A 17366-nucleotide genomic window follows, 5' to 3' on the forward strand; every position below is an offset into this window, starting at 1 on the left:
ACGCTAGCTGGGTTACAAGTGAATGTTCAAATTATGGGAATAATTGGTGTTGTAGCTCACAAAATCTATGTTCTTGTTGCAAGAGGTATCGAGTACTGAATCAATTCCCTATACAGATAGAACCCAAAACAACTGAAGTAATAACTTTGTTTTGTGGATGGATTATTAGTGCCTGTTGAGTGAGAGATACCTGAGGAACGGTGGGAAACCACAGTTAAGGAGTGTCGAAAAGGACTTGCCTAAAAAATTGAGTAAAAAGGAGTGACAAGGGAAACAGAGGACAAGCCTGGACTGAGCACTGTACTCACCACCGAGAAGATCACACGTACCTGCTGTGGGAAGCAACCCCACAGGCAGGGGAGGTGGGGTATAAGCCATGCCAGACCTCTGTCATTCCTGTTTCTGTCTCTCATTTGTTGTCTTTTCCCTTCTGAGATACCAGCAAGATCGTGTCCCAAATGCTACAGAAAGTATTACACGGAAAGGAACCAAAGTTCCTTTTTGTTACACACACCCATGTCAACAGCCACAGACCCACCCAAACTGAGTACCTGCAGGCAAAATGGGGAAAATATTGGATTACAAGGAATTTAGGGAAAAGTAGTAATACTTGGGGCATGGAATGTCCAAAAGGAGAGAGATGGATTTGTTTTACATTTGATCTTAGACATATAGTCCAAGATTCGGTAAAGAGACAATTAGTAAAAAAAAAAAAAAAAAAGGTAAAACAAGCACAGCAATCTAGCTCTGTATTAACCCCAAATTATATACTGCATCGCATTATAGGACTCCAAGCAGTTATAGAGGAGATAACAAACAAAGCTGCTCAGGCACTGGAATTAATATTGAGTCAGCAAAGCCAAACTATAACTGCAGTGTATTAAAATAGGTTGGCTTTACGCTATTTATTGGCTAACGAATGGGGTGTACAGATTGTTGAAAATAGATGGCAATGAGGGCGTCATCCTGGAAAAAACAAAGGATATCAGAAAAAAATTATGACCCTGGTATCAGTCCAAAAAAAACCAAAAGGAAAATAATGTTAAAAACTAACAGGTGGGCTAATGTATTGAGAATGGGATGGTGGAAGAAATTAGGATTCTTCCTTTTATGTGTTACAAGTGTTTTGATATTTCTTCTTTGTTTAATCCCATGTTTTATTTGATTACCAACAGAGTCCAAAGAATGCAAGAGGATAAGAAATATTGCTCAAGCCAAATGATTTATAAAGAATAGGAGGAGGGATTGTGACAAATGCATATTTATGATTGGCTTTTCGCAAGTGTACAATGAATATTATATGTGTCATGTTAGAAAGTTATGCTGTATTAATTCTCTTACATATTGTGTTAAGCGTAGTTTTAGGTTACAACATAATATTAAAATAGAGACTATGTATGTGGGGGGAGTTTTCTTTTTAGGAATGAGACACTCGCTTCAAGGAACACCTCAATCTTCCAAAGGAGATGAATTTATGGCTTCTTATCAGAAGAAGCTAATTTCTTCAGGCCTTGCTCAGACTCCAAGACGCCAGGGGATTAAAGGAAACAGTTGACATACAAATCCTGCTGGATACCCAAATCCAATCCTAAATGATCTCAAATCCCAAATCCCGGATCCAAAAATGAGGTGGCAATGCTCGAGGAGGGGTTGGGGGCACTTAAAGGGGTCCTGGTGCCTCCACGTGTGGGGTCAGTGCTCAGCAGAAGAAGCTGCCCGGGAATCCCTCGCCCCCCGCCAAATCCCAGCCAGGCGTAAAAAACAAAGTTCACTCTTTGAGGTTTCTAAAAGTTTAATGAGAGATAAAAAAGCTTTGTTTAATCCCATGTTTTATTTGATGTCACCGCCCCGATGACATCACAGCAGTGACACCAATGTCCTGAAGCAGCCTCGGGGATGTCCTCCATGGCTCTTTGGCACTTCTGAGCCACCACACAGCCACAGGGGGCATCAGGGTCACAACAGGAGCTCCAGATGAGGGTGTTGATGTCCCCAAATGACCCCAGCAGGTGACGTGTGGCCAGGCAGTAGCTGGCCTCCCACAGCCATTCAGCCTTGGCCACCTTGGCCACCAAGTCCCTTGGGACATCAGGAGACACCTCCTTTGTCCCCTTCAGGGTGGCCTTGACGTCCCCGAGCCGGCGCAGCAGCTCCCAGGGGAACACAGTGGCTTCGTCACAAGTGGCCACCAAGTCCCCCAGCAGCCCCAGGGTCACCTCTGCCTGCTGCCACATCATGGCAACCAGCTGGCTGGAGCCACCTCGGCCTCTCCCGTGTCCTCTGCAATGTCCTCTTTAATGTCCTCTCCCTTGTCCTCGCCCATTGCCCATCCCATGGCCTCTCCCATGGCCTTTATTATGGCCTCTCCCGTGTCCCCTTCCGCGGCCTCTCTGATGGCCTTCCTTACGGCCACAGCGGTGGCCTGGCCAATGGCCACGTCCCTGCAGGCGTCCCAGAGCTCGGTGGCCTCCTCCACCAGCAGGAACCAGCTGTGCACCAGCGTGGCCACCGGCCCCCACCAGTCACTGGCCGCGCTTGTCACCAGGTCCCAGGTGACCCCCGGGGTGCTCTCATGGGTGGCCAGGGCCCAGCCCAGGGAGGTGACATCGCAGCGCCACCAGGTGACACTGACCTGGGCCAGTGTGTCACGGAGGAGATCGATGAAACTCTCCAGGGCCGGGTGAGGTACCTTGGGGACACAGCCAGCATCATGTCCCTGTCCAGACTGGCCGTGGTGGCCACCAGCTCGCCCAGGATGGTCACCTCAGTGGCCTGCTGCTCCAGCAACTGGGAAGGGGATGGGGAGGTGTCAGGGACCTCATGGCACTTGTGGCCTCCTGCAGTAGCCCCTGTGCCCTCCCGGGGTCCCCTTTGTCCCCTCCTGTAAGAGGCCGTCTGAAGACCCTCACCCATTTGTCTGCTGATTGCCACGAGAAGGAAAAACCCCCCTGCTGCAGTTCCGGCTTGGAGAAGGCAACAGTGCAGGTGCAGCCACTGCACTGTCACGGCAGCTGTTCCCAACCAGGCCTGGCAAGAACTTGGCAAGAATTTGGCCAGGACTTGGCAAAGACCCGGCATGGAGCCAGCACAGGGCGGCTGCTGCAGTGCCTACTCCACTCTCCACCCTTAAGCTGAATGAACTGTTGGGGTGACCCTGGTGGTCTCTCACTGCAGACCCCTCACCTGCCTCATTACAACCGTGACAGAGATCAAGAACCCTCTCCCCAAGGACTGAGACTGAGACCCCGACCACAGAGAGTGGGGGGGAGAATGACATGATCTGCTCTGCTCAAGTAACTTCAATGGACTTATTCTTCATTGTGTTCATCCTGCCCAGATGGTTTTCAGTAGATTTGCCTGTTCCCCCCACAGCAATTTCAATAGACTCTCATTGCTCTGCATGTTCCCCCCTTTTCCCTCTGTGGACTATAACTGGACCCCTGGGCTGGGCAGGACTTTGCAGACTCTCCCCAGCCCAACAAGACGGATCCTCATGGTCCAGACCAGTGAGGATCTAGCCTGTGTTGGCAGCTATTCCCATCCCCCTCTCCTTTCTCTCCCTCTCTATCCTTCTTATTTCTTTTCTGGCCCCACTATGGCATTTATTGTTCAGGCCCCTAATAAAAGTGCATTTGTTGTGATTAAACTGATAGTCCCCTGCTGTTTGTCTTTTGCACTTTGAGATCGGCTAAGGAACCATCACGACACCCGCTACCAGCGGATCGTGACACCCCCCAGGAGACCTGGCCCGAGCTCCCCTTCCCCGCTCACCTGCGGGATGGGGGGCGATGATCCCACAGGTGGGGGCTGCGAATTCAGGCAGGGCTGACCGCGCGCTTCTCTCTGCTCTGCTCCATCCGCCTTTCAACCTCCTCTTCCTCTTCCTGACGCCCCTCCTCTTCCATCCCCCCTCCTCCTCCTCCTCCTCCTCCCTAAGCCCACCTCCCGCTCCTCCTGCATCCCTGCCCTTGTCTCCCTGCCCTTCCTTCCCCCACCACCTGTTCTCTAACCCCACCGCCTTCTGCTCCCTCATCCCTCATCTTCCATCGCTCCTCCTCCTCCTCCTGTGTCCCGTCCCCACCTCCTTCTCCTCTTCCATCCCTTCCCTTCCATCCCCCCTCCTCCTCCTCCCCCTCCTCCTCCTCCTCCTCCTCCTCCTCCTCGCTATCCCCACCTCCTTCTCCTCTTCCATCCCTCCTCTCCCACCCCTCCTCCTCCACCTCCTCCTCCTCCCTAAGCCCACCTCCCGCTCCGCCTTCGTCCCTCCCCCTCCTCTTCCCCGGCAGCGCTGGGAGGGACTGGGCTCTACCGGAATCCTACTGGGATCCTACTGGGAGTGACTGGGACTGTACTGGTATCATACTGGGATCATACTGGAACCATACTGGGATCGAATGGGACTGTACTGTCTTTGTACAGACACCATAGTGCCCCACACAATCACCGCTCCCGAAGGCCGAACCGTGAGGGGAAAGGGGCGAGGAAAGGGCGGAACCGTGAGGGGAAAGGGGGCGAGGAAAGGGCGGGACCATGAGGGGAAAGGGGCGGCTCAGGCCAAGGGCGGAACTGTGAGGGGACACTCTGTGAGGCGGCGCTCTGCAAACAGAACTGCCACGGACTGGAAATGAACGGCAAAGAAATCAGTAAGTCTGAAAGTTTTATTTGCTATCAAATACATCCCAGCCACCCAGCCCCACACAATCCCCATCTCACCGCTCCAAACTGGGATCCCACTTCTCCCAATCTCCTCCCAACCGCATCTCAGCCTGGCAGCTGTAGAATCAAGAGTGTTTGGTGTGGGATTAAGGTTTTTTTTTGTGGTGGACACAAGCAATTTGAGGTGGGATTGAGGCTCTGTGGGTTAAAATTCAGTTGTTTTCAGTGGGATGTGAGCGGTTTTGAGGTGAAAGATCGATCCCTCTTGGCTTTTGGAGCGCAGAGAGATTGAGAAGAGAAAAAAATAAAGGTCAACACTAAAGGAGAAGCAGCCAGGTGTGTTCCAAACATGGATGATAGGGAATGTGGGTCACCAGGGCTGTGCCCAATGTGGGTCCTCCAGTGGGGGATGGAGTTTAGCTCTTCTCGCACTCGGGGCACTCACAGGGCTTCCCTTACCGGTGCCTCCGTTGGTGTTCAGTCAAGTGAGAGCTCTGTGAGAATCTCTTCCCACACTCGGGACACTCGTAGGGCCTCTCCCCAGTGTGGATGCGCTGGTGCCTGATGAGGTTGGAGTTCTGCCTGAATCCCTTCCCGCAGTCGGGGCAGCGGAAGGGCCTCACCTCTGTGTGAACCGGATAGTGCTGGAGGAGATGGGAGCTGGACTGAAACCCCTTCCCACACTCAGAACACTCGTAGGGCCTCTCCCCAGTGTGGGTCCTCTGGTGCATGATCAGGCTGGAGCTCCAGCTGAAGCTCTTCCCACACTCCCCACACTCGTAGGGCCTCTCCCCAGTGTGGATGCGCCGGTGCTGGATGAGGGTGGAGTTTTCCCTGAATCCCTTCCCGCAGTCGGGGCAGCAGAAGGGCCTCTCCTCCCTGTGAACCCAATAGTGCAGGAGGAGATGGGAGCTGGTCTGAAACCTCTTCCCACACTTGGAACACTCGTAGGGCCTCTCCCCAGTGTGGGTCCTCTGGTGCCTGATCAGCTCGGATCTCCACCTGAAGCTCTTCCCACACTCCGAGCACCTGTGGGGCTTCTCCCCATCCTGGAGCTGCTCAGGTTCCCCCAGCTCCGAGCTCTGGCTCCATCTCCGGCCGCCTCCCCGGCCCAGGGTGGGTCTTTCCCCCTCAGATCCCCGCAATCTGCGTTTGCAGCCCCTCCTCGTGCGGGATCTCCAGGGCTTTTCCTCCCCGTCGGGTTCCTGCGCCCTGGAGCCGCTCAAAACAGCCTCTTCCACCAGGTTCTGCCGCGGGGATTTGTCCTCCCTGCTCTCCATCCTCAGCTCCTGCTCTGGGGGAGGAAGGACAAGGAGAGGCTCTTCCTCTTCCTCGCAGCCTCCCAGGGGCTGGGAATGGGAAATCCTGGTTTGGGGGAAAAAAGGGATGAGCACGTTGAGTTTGAAGCTCCCTCTGTCCTAGTCCATCCCTAGAGGTCCCTGGCCACGTGGGCTCCATAAAAACCTCCCGAACACCGAGATCCAGCCCTGAAAAAGCCTCCCAGGAGTTCCCCGTCCCTGCTCCCTCCCCTTTGCTGTTCGGGGCTCCCCCCTGTCCCAGCTGCTGGGGTCACGCTTGGATTGGGGGTCCCCCTTCTCCTCGCTGCCCGCCCTCCCCAGGCTGCCGGGAGTCCCAGCAATCCCAAAAGCTCCCCCCTCTTGGCTCTCCCCATTCAGGGGTGCCGGGGCTGTTTGGGCTCCCGGGCTCCCTTCTCCCCTTCTCCCCTGCTCTGGGCTGCAGGGGCTCCAAGGAGTCCCCCCAAGGGGACTTTTCCGCTCCGCTTTGCAGTTCTTCCTTCTCCAAACATCCCCCCAAAAAACCCAACCCAGGCACCCCCCAGGAGACCTGGCCCGAGCTCCCCCTCCCCGCTCACCTGCGGGATGGGGGGCGATGATCCCACAGGTGGGGCTGCGAATTCAGGCAGGGCTGACCGTGCGCTTCTCTCTGCTCTGCTCCATCCGCCTTTCAACCTCCTCTTCCTCTTCCTGACGCCCCTCCTCTTCCATCCCCCCTCCTCCTCCTCCTCCCTAAGCCCACCTCCCGCTCCTCCTCCATCCCTGCCCTTCTCTCCCTGCCCTTCCTTCCCCCTCGTCCTGCTCTCTAACCCCACCGCCTTCTGCTCCCTCATCCCTCATCTTCCATCGCTCCTCCTCCTGTGTCCCGTCCCCACCTCCTTCTCCTCTTCCATCCCTCCCCTTCCATCCCCCCGCCTCCTCCTCCTCCTCCTCCTGCCCCTCGCTATCCCCACCTCCTTCTCCTCTTCCATTCCTCCCCTTCCATACCCCCTCCTCCTCCTCCTCCCCATCCCCACCTCCCGCTCCTCCTTCATCCCTGCCCTTCCCTCCCTCCTCCTCCTCCCCCAGCAGCAGCGACACCCTCGGTTCCCGTTCCCGCAGCCCCGGCAGCCCGCGGCAGGAGCGGGGATGGAGCCGGGACAGGTCGGGATGGGCAGCGCGGGGCTCTCGGCTGCTCCCAGCCGCTGTTCCAGGGGGGAACCCGGCCCGGGCCAAAGGAGAGGCAAACTGGGGAAACTGGGGGCTGCACATCCAAACTGGGGCTGCCTGGGGACCCTGCCTGGGCACTGCCGGCCCTTGGGGCTCCTCTCAGGAGATCAGGAGGGGGGAACGCAGAGAGGGCTCGGGGATGCCAGGAGTGGCAGCACTGGGAAGGACTGGTTTGTACTGGGATTGTACTGGAATCATACTGGGAGCAGCTGGGCCCATGCCAGGGCAGACTGCAGTCACCTCGAGGGAGACTGGGATCGTACTGGGATCATACTGACACAGAGTAGGAGCCTACGGGGGCCAACTGAGACCATGCTGGGGGCAAATGGGATATACTGGGAGTGACTGGGAGCATGATGAGGGTGACTGGGAGCAGCCGTGAGCAACTGGGATCATGCTAGGAGCAACTGGGAGGAACTGTGAGTCACTGGGTGCCTGCTGGGGATGACTGGAAACGACTGGGCTTATACTGGGATCATGCTGGAGGTGACTGGGATCATACTGGCAGTGAGTGCCACGACACTGAGGCTGACTGGGAGCGGTTGTGAGCAAATGGGATCGCGCTGGAAGGAACTGGGAGTGAGTGGGAATATGCTGGAAGGAACGGGGGGACACTGTGAGAGACTGGGAGGGACAGTGAGGGTGAAAGGGGCAACTGGAACCGTGTGGAGCACAACTGGTTCATATTGGCACTGACTGGGAGCACACTGGCATCATCTCTGGATCATACTGGGAGGGACTGGACTAATACTGGGAGTGTCTGAGAGTGACTGGGAACACACCATGCACAGCATCCCTGTACTGGGGGTGACTGGGAGCAACTTGGAGCACTCTGGGAGCAAATGGCATCATACTGGGATTGACTGGGTTGATGTAGCTGGAGGCAACTGGGACCATACTGTGGTGATTGGAAGTTACTGGGATTATACTGGGACCATACTGGGAGTGCTGGCATGTGACAAGGATCATACTGGAGGTTACTGGGCTCATACTGGTGATGAAAGGAAGCAACTGGGATCCCACTTTGGGCTACTGGGAGCAACTGAGAAAAACTGGGATCATGCTGCAAGCAAACTGGAGGAATTGGGAATGACTGGATGCAGGCTGGAGACAACTGGGACATACTGGGCATGACTGAGATCATACTGGGATAACAAGCACCTTACTGGGATCACTGGGAGTGTCTGGGAATGACCACAGAGATGCTGAAGGCAACTGGGATTTACTGGGGATGTCTGTAACCTTACTGGGGTGACTGGGAACACACTGGGAACAACGGGGACCATGCTGGGGAGAACTGAGAGCGAGTGGAAGTGAGTGGGTCTACACCGGGGACAACTGGGCATGACTGGGACCATGCTGGGAGCGACTGGGATCATATGGGGAGTGATGGGGTTGATACAAGGGACAACTGGGGGCAACTGGGATCACACTGGGGAGAACAGGAAGCAACTGAAAGCATGCTGGGGGCAACTGGGATCCTACTGGATCTTACTTGGAGCAACTGGGATCAGGCTGGAAGCAATTGAGGACAACTGGAGTGACTGGGAACATGGTGGGAGCAACTGGGATACACTGGGAGAGACTGAAACCACAGTGGGGGTAAATGGGAACAACTGGAACCAGAGTGGATGATAATGGGAGCAGCTGTGCCCATGCTGGATTCATACTGGGATCCTACTGGAACTGGCTGGCATCATACTGGGAATGACTGGAAGTGTGCTGGCTGTGACTGGAACCATGCTGGAGGTGACTGGGAGCAACTGGGCCCACCCTGGGAGTGACAGGGAGTCATTCTGGGCAGGGCTGGAATCATACTGGGAGTGACTGGAACCATACTGGGGGGGACTGGGTGCAGCTGGGATCATCCTGGGAGCCACTGGGATTCCAGCAGGTGTGAATGGATCCTGGCTGGGGGTCACTGGGAGCTACTGGGCCCATGTTGGGAGGAAAATCTGGACACATTGGAAGCAACTGGGACCAACTGGAAGGTACTGGAACCGTGCTGAGGGGACTGAGACCACAAATGGGGAAACTGGGTTCATACTGGGAGCGACTGGGACCACACTTTGGGCAACTGCCAGAAACTGGGATCATGCTGGAGGCAACTGGGAGTAACTGGGAAAGACTGGGATCATTCTGAGGTCATCAAAACCTTACTGGGCCAACTGGAATACACTGGGAGTGTCTGTGACCATACTGGGGGGACTGGAATCACACTGGGAACAGCTGGGACCATGCTGGGGACAGCTGAGAGTGAGTGGGACCATGCTGAGTGGGACTGGGACTATTCTAGGGACACCTGGGATCATACTGGGAGGAACTGGGAACAACTGCAACTATTCTGGCAGCAACTGGGATCATACTGGGATCACAGTGGGAGCAGCCGGGTCCATGCTGGGTGAGACTGGGAGGAGCCAGGTCCATGGAGGGTGACAGGAATCATACTGGGATTGACTGGGAGTGGCTGTGAGCAACTGGAATCATGCTGAAAGTAACTGGGAGGAAGTGGGAGGGACTGGGAGCATGCTGGGAGTGACTGGGATATACTGGGAGAGACTGGGAGTCATAGGGATCATACTGGTGGTTACTGGGGTCATGTTGGCATTGACAGGGAGCAGCTGGGATCACACTGGGGGGCACTGGCATCATACTGGGAGTGACTGGGATCATACTGGGATTACAGTGGGTGCCAAGGGACCCTGACTGGGGGTTACTGGGAGCTGCCAGGCCCATGCTGGGAGCCAAATGCACACACCCTGAGAGCAACTGGGAGCAACTGGGAATGACAGGAGTCATGCAGGTGACAACTGGGATGTACTGGCAGTGACTGGGATAAAACTGGGGGCAGCTGAAGCATGCTGAGGTAACTGGGAGTGCCTGGCAAAGACTCTGGGAATGTTCCAGGCAACTGGGATGTACTGGGAGTACCTAAAAACATGCAGGTGGTGACTGGGACCACACTGGGAGCCATTGGGAATGTGCTGGGGGCAACTGGGACCATGCTGGGTGCAAGTGTGAGTGACTGGGGCCCTGCTGGGGCAGACTGGGATCATACTGGACTCATATTGGGATCATACTGGGAGTGACTGGGACTATACTAGGAGCAACTGGGAGAAGTGGGAACACACCGGAGAAAAGTGGGAGCAACTGGGACTTGCTGAGGGCAAATAGCGTCACAATGGGGAATGACTGAGAATGACTGGGCTCATCCTGGGAGAAACAGGGATCCTGCAGGGAGTGAGGGGAAGTGACCAGGGTGATACTGGGACTGACTGGGCTCATCCTGGGAGTGCCCAGGAAACTGGAAGCACACAGGGGTAGGAACTGGGCACCTGCTGGGAGCAGCCCCTGGCGGCCCCGGTACCCCCGAACCCCTTTCCCGGCCATGCCGCCCCTCCAGCCCCAGCACCCCCATTGCCGGGTGCCGGCACTGCCAGGGGTCCCCCCTCTCGGGGTCCCCGCTGGGGCTCCTGGGGCTCTCCTCTCTCTGCGCTCCCACCCAGGGAAGCCGCGGCTCTCCCGGGGCTCCCCAAATCCGGGGTCCCCCCGCCGCTCCCGCCGCTCCCGCGCGGTCCCCACGCGGCCCCGGCAGAGCTCGGAGGGCCCGGCCGGGAAGCCCAACCCGCACCGCGGGGGGACCCGCATCCCCCCGGCCCCGCCGGGGCTCTGCCGCCACCCGCACCGGGACCCCCCAAAAACACCTCCCGGGGACCCCCGATGTCCCCCCGAGGGCAGCTGCGGCTCGGCCTTGGAGCCCCGCCAGCTCCAAACATCCCCCCAAAAACCCCAAACCCAGGGAGCCCCGGGATATTTGGGGCCAGCTCCCCCTGCCCGGGCACCTGCGGGATGGGGGCGACGCTCCCGGGGTGCTGCGAGTTCAGACAGAGCCGGAGCCCCGCGGTTCATCCTCCCCGCTCCTCCTGCTGCTCCCGCTGCCGCTCCGCCTCTTCCTCCCTCCTCCTCCTCCTCCCCGCAGCCGCGGGAGGGGTGGGGATGGAGCCGGGACAGGTCGGAACGCAGAGAGGGGTGGGGGGATGCCAGGAGTGACTGGGCTGCACTGGGATCATACTGGGAGCAGCTCCTGGGTGACTGATCCTACTGGGATCATACTGGGATCATACTGGGAGTGAGGAGGAGCAGCGCGGTGGCTCCAGCGCTGGGGCTGGGGGCGCTCCTGGCGGGCGAGGGGGGAGTGAGATCCCGGCACCGGGACCCTGAATCGCCCCTTCCCAAACACCCCGGGTGTTCCCACCCTGGTACCCCTTTTTGGGAAACCCTGGACTCCCCTTTCCTGGGCTCAAGGACCCCTGAGACCCCCCTGCACCCCCATTCCTGAGAACCAAGACACCCTTTTACCCCTTTGCCCGGCACTGAGACCCCCCTGCACCCCCTTATCCGCCACCAACACAACCTGTTCCCATCCCCCACCTCTCCCAACCCCCAGCCCCACCCTTTTCCCTGACCTGGGACCCCTGGGCCCCCATTCCTGCCTTTCCCAGCTCCCAGCTCCTCCTTTCCTCACACTCAGGAGCCCTGGCACCCCCTTTCCTGGGCACAGGATTCCCTGGACACCCCATCCCAGCTCTCCCAGCCCCTGCACCCCCTTTCCTTGGCTCTCAGCCCCTGAACCTCCTTCCCAGCTCTGCCATCTCTTCATGTTCCCCTTTTCCTTGGCCTGTGGACCCCCTGGATCCCCAAACTCTCACTTTCAGCCCCCTCAGCTCCCCCAAATCTCCATGTCCCCCCAGTTTTCCACTCCCTACAGTTCTTGGAAGTGGTGCTGTCAGAGCCCGGCCCGGGGGTCCCCCAGTCCTTGATTGTGGGGGACGTGGACGGGACCCTCTGCGAGCGCTGCGGCAGCGAGCGGGGCCGGATGGAGGCACAGACACCGGGGATGGGGGCGGGAGCTGAGCTGGGATATTGGGATAGCCAGAACTGGGATATTGGGACAGCCAGAGCTGGGATATTGGGACAGCCAGAGCTGGGATATTGGGATAGCCAGAGCTGGGATATTGGGACAGCCAGAGCTGGGATATTGGGATAGCCAGAGCTGGGATATTGGGATAGCCAGAGCTGGGATATTGGGATAGCCAGAGCTGGGATATTGGGATAGCCAGAGCTGGGATACTGGCACAGCCAGACCCTGCTCAAGGACAGGAACTGGCCCGTGGCCGACAGTGACCTGGAGACGGGGCCGGTACAACCAGAGCAGGGGCAGTGGGGGGAGCCGGGGGCTGGGCTGGGATCTGTGGGAATGGAGGACTCTGAGGGGCTGGGATGGGATCTCTGGGGATGGGGGGGATCTGTGGGGCTGGGATGGGAATCCAGGGAGCTCCAAGGGGCTCCCTGGGGCTGGGACATGTCTCCATGGGTCTGTTCTCTCCTTGTTCCCAGGTCTCCACACAGTGCAGGGGGTTTCCAGCTGTGACCTCCTGTCCAACAGAGCATCCATGGATCCCACCAGTACGGCTACAAGGGCTGGGATTTCATCTCCTTCCAGCTGGGATCTGGGAGCTTTGCAGTGTCCAATACTGCCGTCTGGATCACCCAGAGGTGCTGGGAATCCAGAGGGATCATACTGGAGCAGATGAAGCATTACCTGGGATACACCTGTGTGGAAAGGCCCCCAAAATACATCAGATATGGTCGGGAGGCTCTGGAGCACAAAGGTGGGTGTGGGAAGGGAAGGGCAATTCCTATGGGAATGGGGGATTCAGGAATGGGGGACTTGGGAATGCAGGAATTGCCATGGAATTTCCATGGCCAGATCTCACTCTCATCCCAGTCAGGTGAGAATTCCATGGATGGACCTACTCCCTAACCCACCGCCATGGGAATTCCATGGGGAAATGATCGGAATTGATGACCAATCCAATGAGAGCAGTGCAATGAGAAGTAATCCCTGCTGGGATTCCATGGGACATCGATCCCAGAGCAGTGCAATGAGAAGTAATCCCTGCTGGGATTCCATGGGACATCAATCCCAATCCTTTGCCCTGGCCAGCTCTGCTGTGCCCGTGGCAGCACCAGGGGAGTGCCCTGTCCCTGCCCTGAGCCCAGCAGGAGCCTTTCCTTGGGTGTTCCGTGCCCTGCCCGGGGCAGGAGGGCACTGCCGGAGCGGCTTTGGTGGCCCCGGGCACCCGGCTGGGCTGCAGCCACTGCAGGGGCTCCTGGGGAATGTTCCAGAGCAGAGCTGAAAGCAAACAACAGTTTCTGGAAGGGATTCTGCCCCTGGGCCTGTGCTGGGAGCCCAAGGGCAACAGCCCAAAGTGCTGGGGCTCAGTGTCCCTTGGCCAGGCCGTGTTCCCTGGCTGTCCCCTGTCCCTCAGCTATGCCCTGTCCCTGTCCCCTGTCCTTGTCCCTGTCCCCTGTCCCTCAGCTGTGCCCTGTCCCTTGGCTCTGTGGGGCCAGGGGTGGCAGCAGGACCTGGGGCAGCCCTGGGGGAGAACAACCCTGAGCCCCAGCTGGGCCAGTTCCCCCAGCTCCCCCCAGGCCACTCCCAGCATGGGCCCTGTGGCTCCCAGTCACCCCCAGTATGGTCCCAGTCACTTCCAGTTACACTCAGTGTGATCCCAGTATCATCCTGGTCACTCCCTGTGTGATCCCAGCATGATCCCAGCATGTTCCCAGGTGTTCCCATTCAGCCCTATAATAGTTTCAGGCACTCCCAGTATGGTTCCAGTCCTTCCCAGTATGATCCCAGTATGAACCCAGTCATTCTCATTACGGTACCATTTGCTCCCAGTAAGGTCCCAGTCACTCCAAGTCACCCAGTATGATTCCAGTCACTCCCAGTATGATTCCAGTCACTCCCAGATAGTCCCAGTATTACTGCAGTAACTTCCTTTATGGTTCCTCTGTGATCCCAGTCACTCCTGGTTAATGCTGCCTGGGTCCCAGGGGTCCATCTGACCCCCGGGCTGCCGCTGCCGTGGGTGTCCGGATAGCGCTGCGCTGTCAGGCTCAGCCTGTCTGGGTCCCTCGGCTCAGCTCCCAGCCACAGGCAACTTAGCGAGCACCTCTGGAGTGATTTCAGCTCTGTGAGTTCAGTTCTCAGTGATTTCGCTCTGTGCTCACAAGTGCCTCTGGCAGACACACAGGGATAGAGAGAGGAAAAGGCTGTATGTGGTTCCACAGCGATGTCCTTTATTGCCAGCTCCTCTGAAGGGATGCAGTGACAGTTCTTCTGCCAAACTGGGCAGAAATGGGTGTTTATATGGGGTACTGGGGTGTTGGAAATTGTCCAGTTGCCAGGTTTGAGGAGAATACACCAATAGCCTTACAGAGAGATAAGAAGGGTCTGAATGCAGAAGAGGGGCTTCTTTGGTCCAGTCACCGTGACTCGGCATTTCTTATCTTAGGTGAGTGACCGCCAGGGAGGCCTTGCAGGGCCTCTGACTGCTGCAGTGACACTGCAGAACCTCATGGAACCGTGGGTCAGTTGTGACAATGCAGGTCCAAGGACACCATGGTGACACTACAGAACCACAGGGAACCAAGGGGCCATTGTGACACTGTGCTTCCTCATGGAATCAAGGAGACCATTGTGAACTCAGAGACCCCAAGGAACCAAGGGTCCATGGTGACCTTGTGCAGCCACAGTGTCACAGAGGAGCCGCTGTGACACAGCGAGGGCACACGGAGCCCAGGGGCCATTGTGACACATCAGGGCTCTGTGGAACCACGAAGCCATTGTGACATTGCAAGGCCTCATGGAAGCACGGGGCCATTGTGACACTGCAGAAGCAAAGGGAACATTGTGACACTCCAGGGCCTGATGGAGCCAAGGAGACCATTGTGACACTGTGGGGTCCATGGAACCAAGGGAACATGGAACAGGTCTGGCTGGCTAGGCTTCCTGGGGACCACCTGACAGGTCTGGCCCCTGAAGCACTGGGGATCTGGGCTTTCCTTCCTATGGGAGAGAACTGTCCTTCTCCTCCAGGGAACCAGGGCCGAAATTTGGATTCCTTCAAATTTCCTTATATACGAAGATTGTTCCCAGATGAAATCTGCCAGGTCTGAGACAGATCTGGCTGCCTTGGCCAGTCAAGGGCCACCTCTTATCTGCCTTTCAAATACTGCGACCATGTGCTTTTCTTTATTATGGGGAAAAAACATCCACTTCAACTAGGCACCCATGACAAAAATTGGGGATCTGCCTCCAGAATTCCCTATATCCAATGATAGCTCCCAGAAAACTCATGCCAGGAAACACAATCTGGCTGGCCTTGGCCTCCTGAAGGCTGGCACTCATGTGCCTCTGAAACACTGGGGCTCTGTGCTTTCCTTCCTAATGGAAAGAATTTCTGTCCAGGCACCCATGGTTAAAACTGAGATTCCACCTCCAAAACTCTGTACATGCAAGGATTGCTCCCAAGTGAAATCAGCCAGGACAGACAGGTCTGGCTGCCCTTGGACCCATGGGGGCTGCCTCTCATCTGCCTTTGAAACACTTGGTCTCGGTGCTTTCCTTCCTATGGAAAAGAACCGTCATTCTTATCTATGCAAAAATGGCCAAAAATGGCATTCCACCTCCAAATACCTTATATCCAAGGGTTGCTTTCAGATAAAAGCTACCAGGACAGAGAGGTCTGGCTGGCCTCAGCCTCTAATGACTACCTTTCATCTGCCCCTCAAACACTGGTGTTATGTCCACTGCTTCCTATAGAAAGAATCATCCTGCTCCTCTGAATGTCCATGTCTGAAATTGGGATTCCACCTCTAAAATTCCCTATATCCAACGGTTGCTCCAAGACAAAATCTGCCAGTACCATCAAGTCTGGCTGGCCTTGGCCTCTGGTGGCTGCCCCTGCCACACTGGGGCTCGGTTCTTACCTTCCCATGGAGATCACTGTGACACTGTGGGCACCTCATGGAACCAAGGGGATCATTGTGGCACCACTGGAGCCCATGGAACCAAGGGGCCATAGTGACACCGCGGGGCTTCATGGACCCAGGGACCATTATGACTCTGTGGGGCCTGATGGAACCATGGAGACCATTGGGACCCTTCAGGGCCTGGTGTCACCAAGGGGACATTGTGACACCTCAGGGCCTCCTGGAAGCAAGGGACCATTGGGACACTGTGGGGCCCCATGGAACTGAGGGAACATGGAACAGGTCTGGCTGGCTTGGCCTCCCAGAGTTCACCTGACAGGTCTCCCTGATCTTGGGATGCCAAGGGCTGCCTCTCATCAGCTCCTGGAGCACAGGGGGTCCCTGCTTTCCTTTCTATGGAAAAGAACTTTTCCTCTTTTCAGATGCTCATTGCCAAAACTGATATTCTCCCTAAAAAATTCCTATATGCAAGGGTATGTCTCAGAACAAAATCTGGCAGCTCTGGTTGGCCTCTGGTGGTCACCTCTCATCCCTCCAGGAAACACTGGCGCTCTCTTCCTTCATTCCCATGGAAAAGAACCGGCCTTCATGTCCAGGGCCCATGGCCAAAATTAGAATTTGGCCTCCCAATTTCCATATATCCACGGATTGCTCCCAGACAAAAGTAGCCAGGACAGACACGTTAGGCTGGTCCTGTCCTCTGGTGTTTTTCTTAGACTCTGAGATGAATGTTTTCATTTGAAAACACCTTGGAGAGGGCCCAGAGATCTCCCAAGGAGGGGTTCTGAGGCCTCAGGCACATGACCACTACATATGGACAAAGGAGCTCTGTGCTCTGTGCTGCTGTGGTGGTTTTTCCATCACAGAAGTGATGTCCTGAGAGAAGCTGCTAGCAGTTTCCTCTGTGTCTGACAAAAAAACAATCAGTAATTAGCTTTGAGAGCTGACAATCTGTTAAACCACTAAGCAAACTGCAGACGCCTCTGTGCAGACACAAGTTGAAGATGAGAAAGCCTGGCTGGGTCTCTCTCCCCTCTGGCCCCAAAGAGGTGCCAAGGCTGGCCCAGCCCCGTCTCAGCCTTCTGGCCTGGCTGCTGAGATCCTGGCCCTGCCCCAGCGCGGCCCAGCCTGACACAGCCCCAGCGCAGCCGCTGCAGAAACCTCCATGGGAAAACAGCTCCGGCCGCAAGGACCGAGCCCGGCCGGGCTCACGGAACCATCTGCAGCCCCGGGCAGATATTGACTCTGGCAGTGCTGCCATCCTCCCTGCAGTGAGAGAAAAGGACACAGGGCAGGCACACAGAGGGGCAACATGAAGACACCGAGGTCAGTGAAGTGGAAATTGAGTCCCAGATCGGGAGG

At 56.7% G+C, this 17366-nt stretch overlaps 2 protein-coding genes across 2 annotated transcripts in view; one reads left to right on the top strand and one right to left on the bottom strand.

Annotated features, from left to right (window-relative positions):
• Nucleotides 1–17366, top strand: part of LOC105759916 (uncharacterized) — a 649836-nt gene that overhangs the window by 338729 nt on the left and 293741 nt on the right.
• Nucleotides 1–17366, bottom strand: part of LOC140681480 (uncharacterized) — a 1248316-nt gene that overhangs the window by 194649 nt on the left and 1036301 nt on the right. Inside the window, 2 exon segments of the mRNA XM_072921322.1 lie at nt 3709–3711; nt 5116–5758. Coding sequence (XP_072777423.1) covers nt 3709–3711; nt 5116–5758 — 646 coding nt within the window.

This window comes from Taeniopygia guttata, chromosome 36 (genome assembly GCF_048771995.1).
Source record: "Taeniopygia guttata chromosome 36, bTaeGut7.mat, whole genome shotgun sequence".
NCBI lineage: Eukaryota > Metazoa > Chordata > Aves > Passeriformes > Estrildidae > Taeniopygia > Taeniopygia guttata.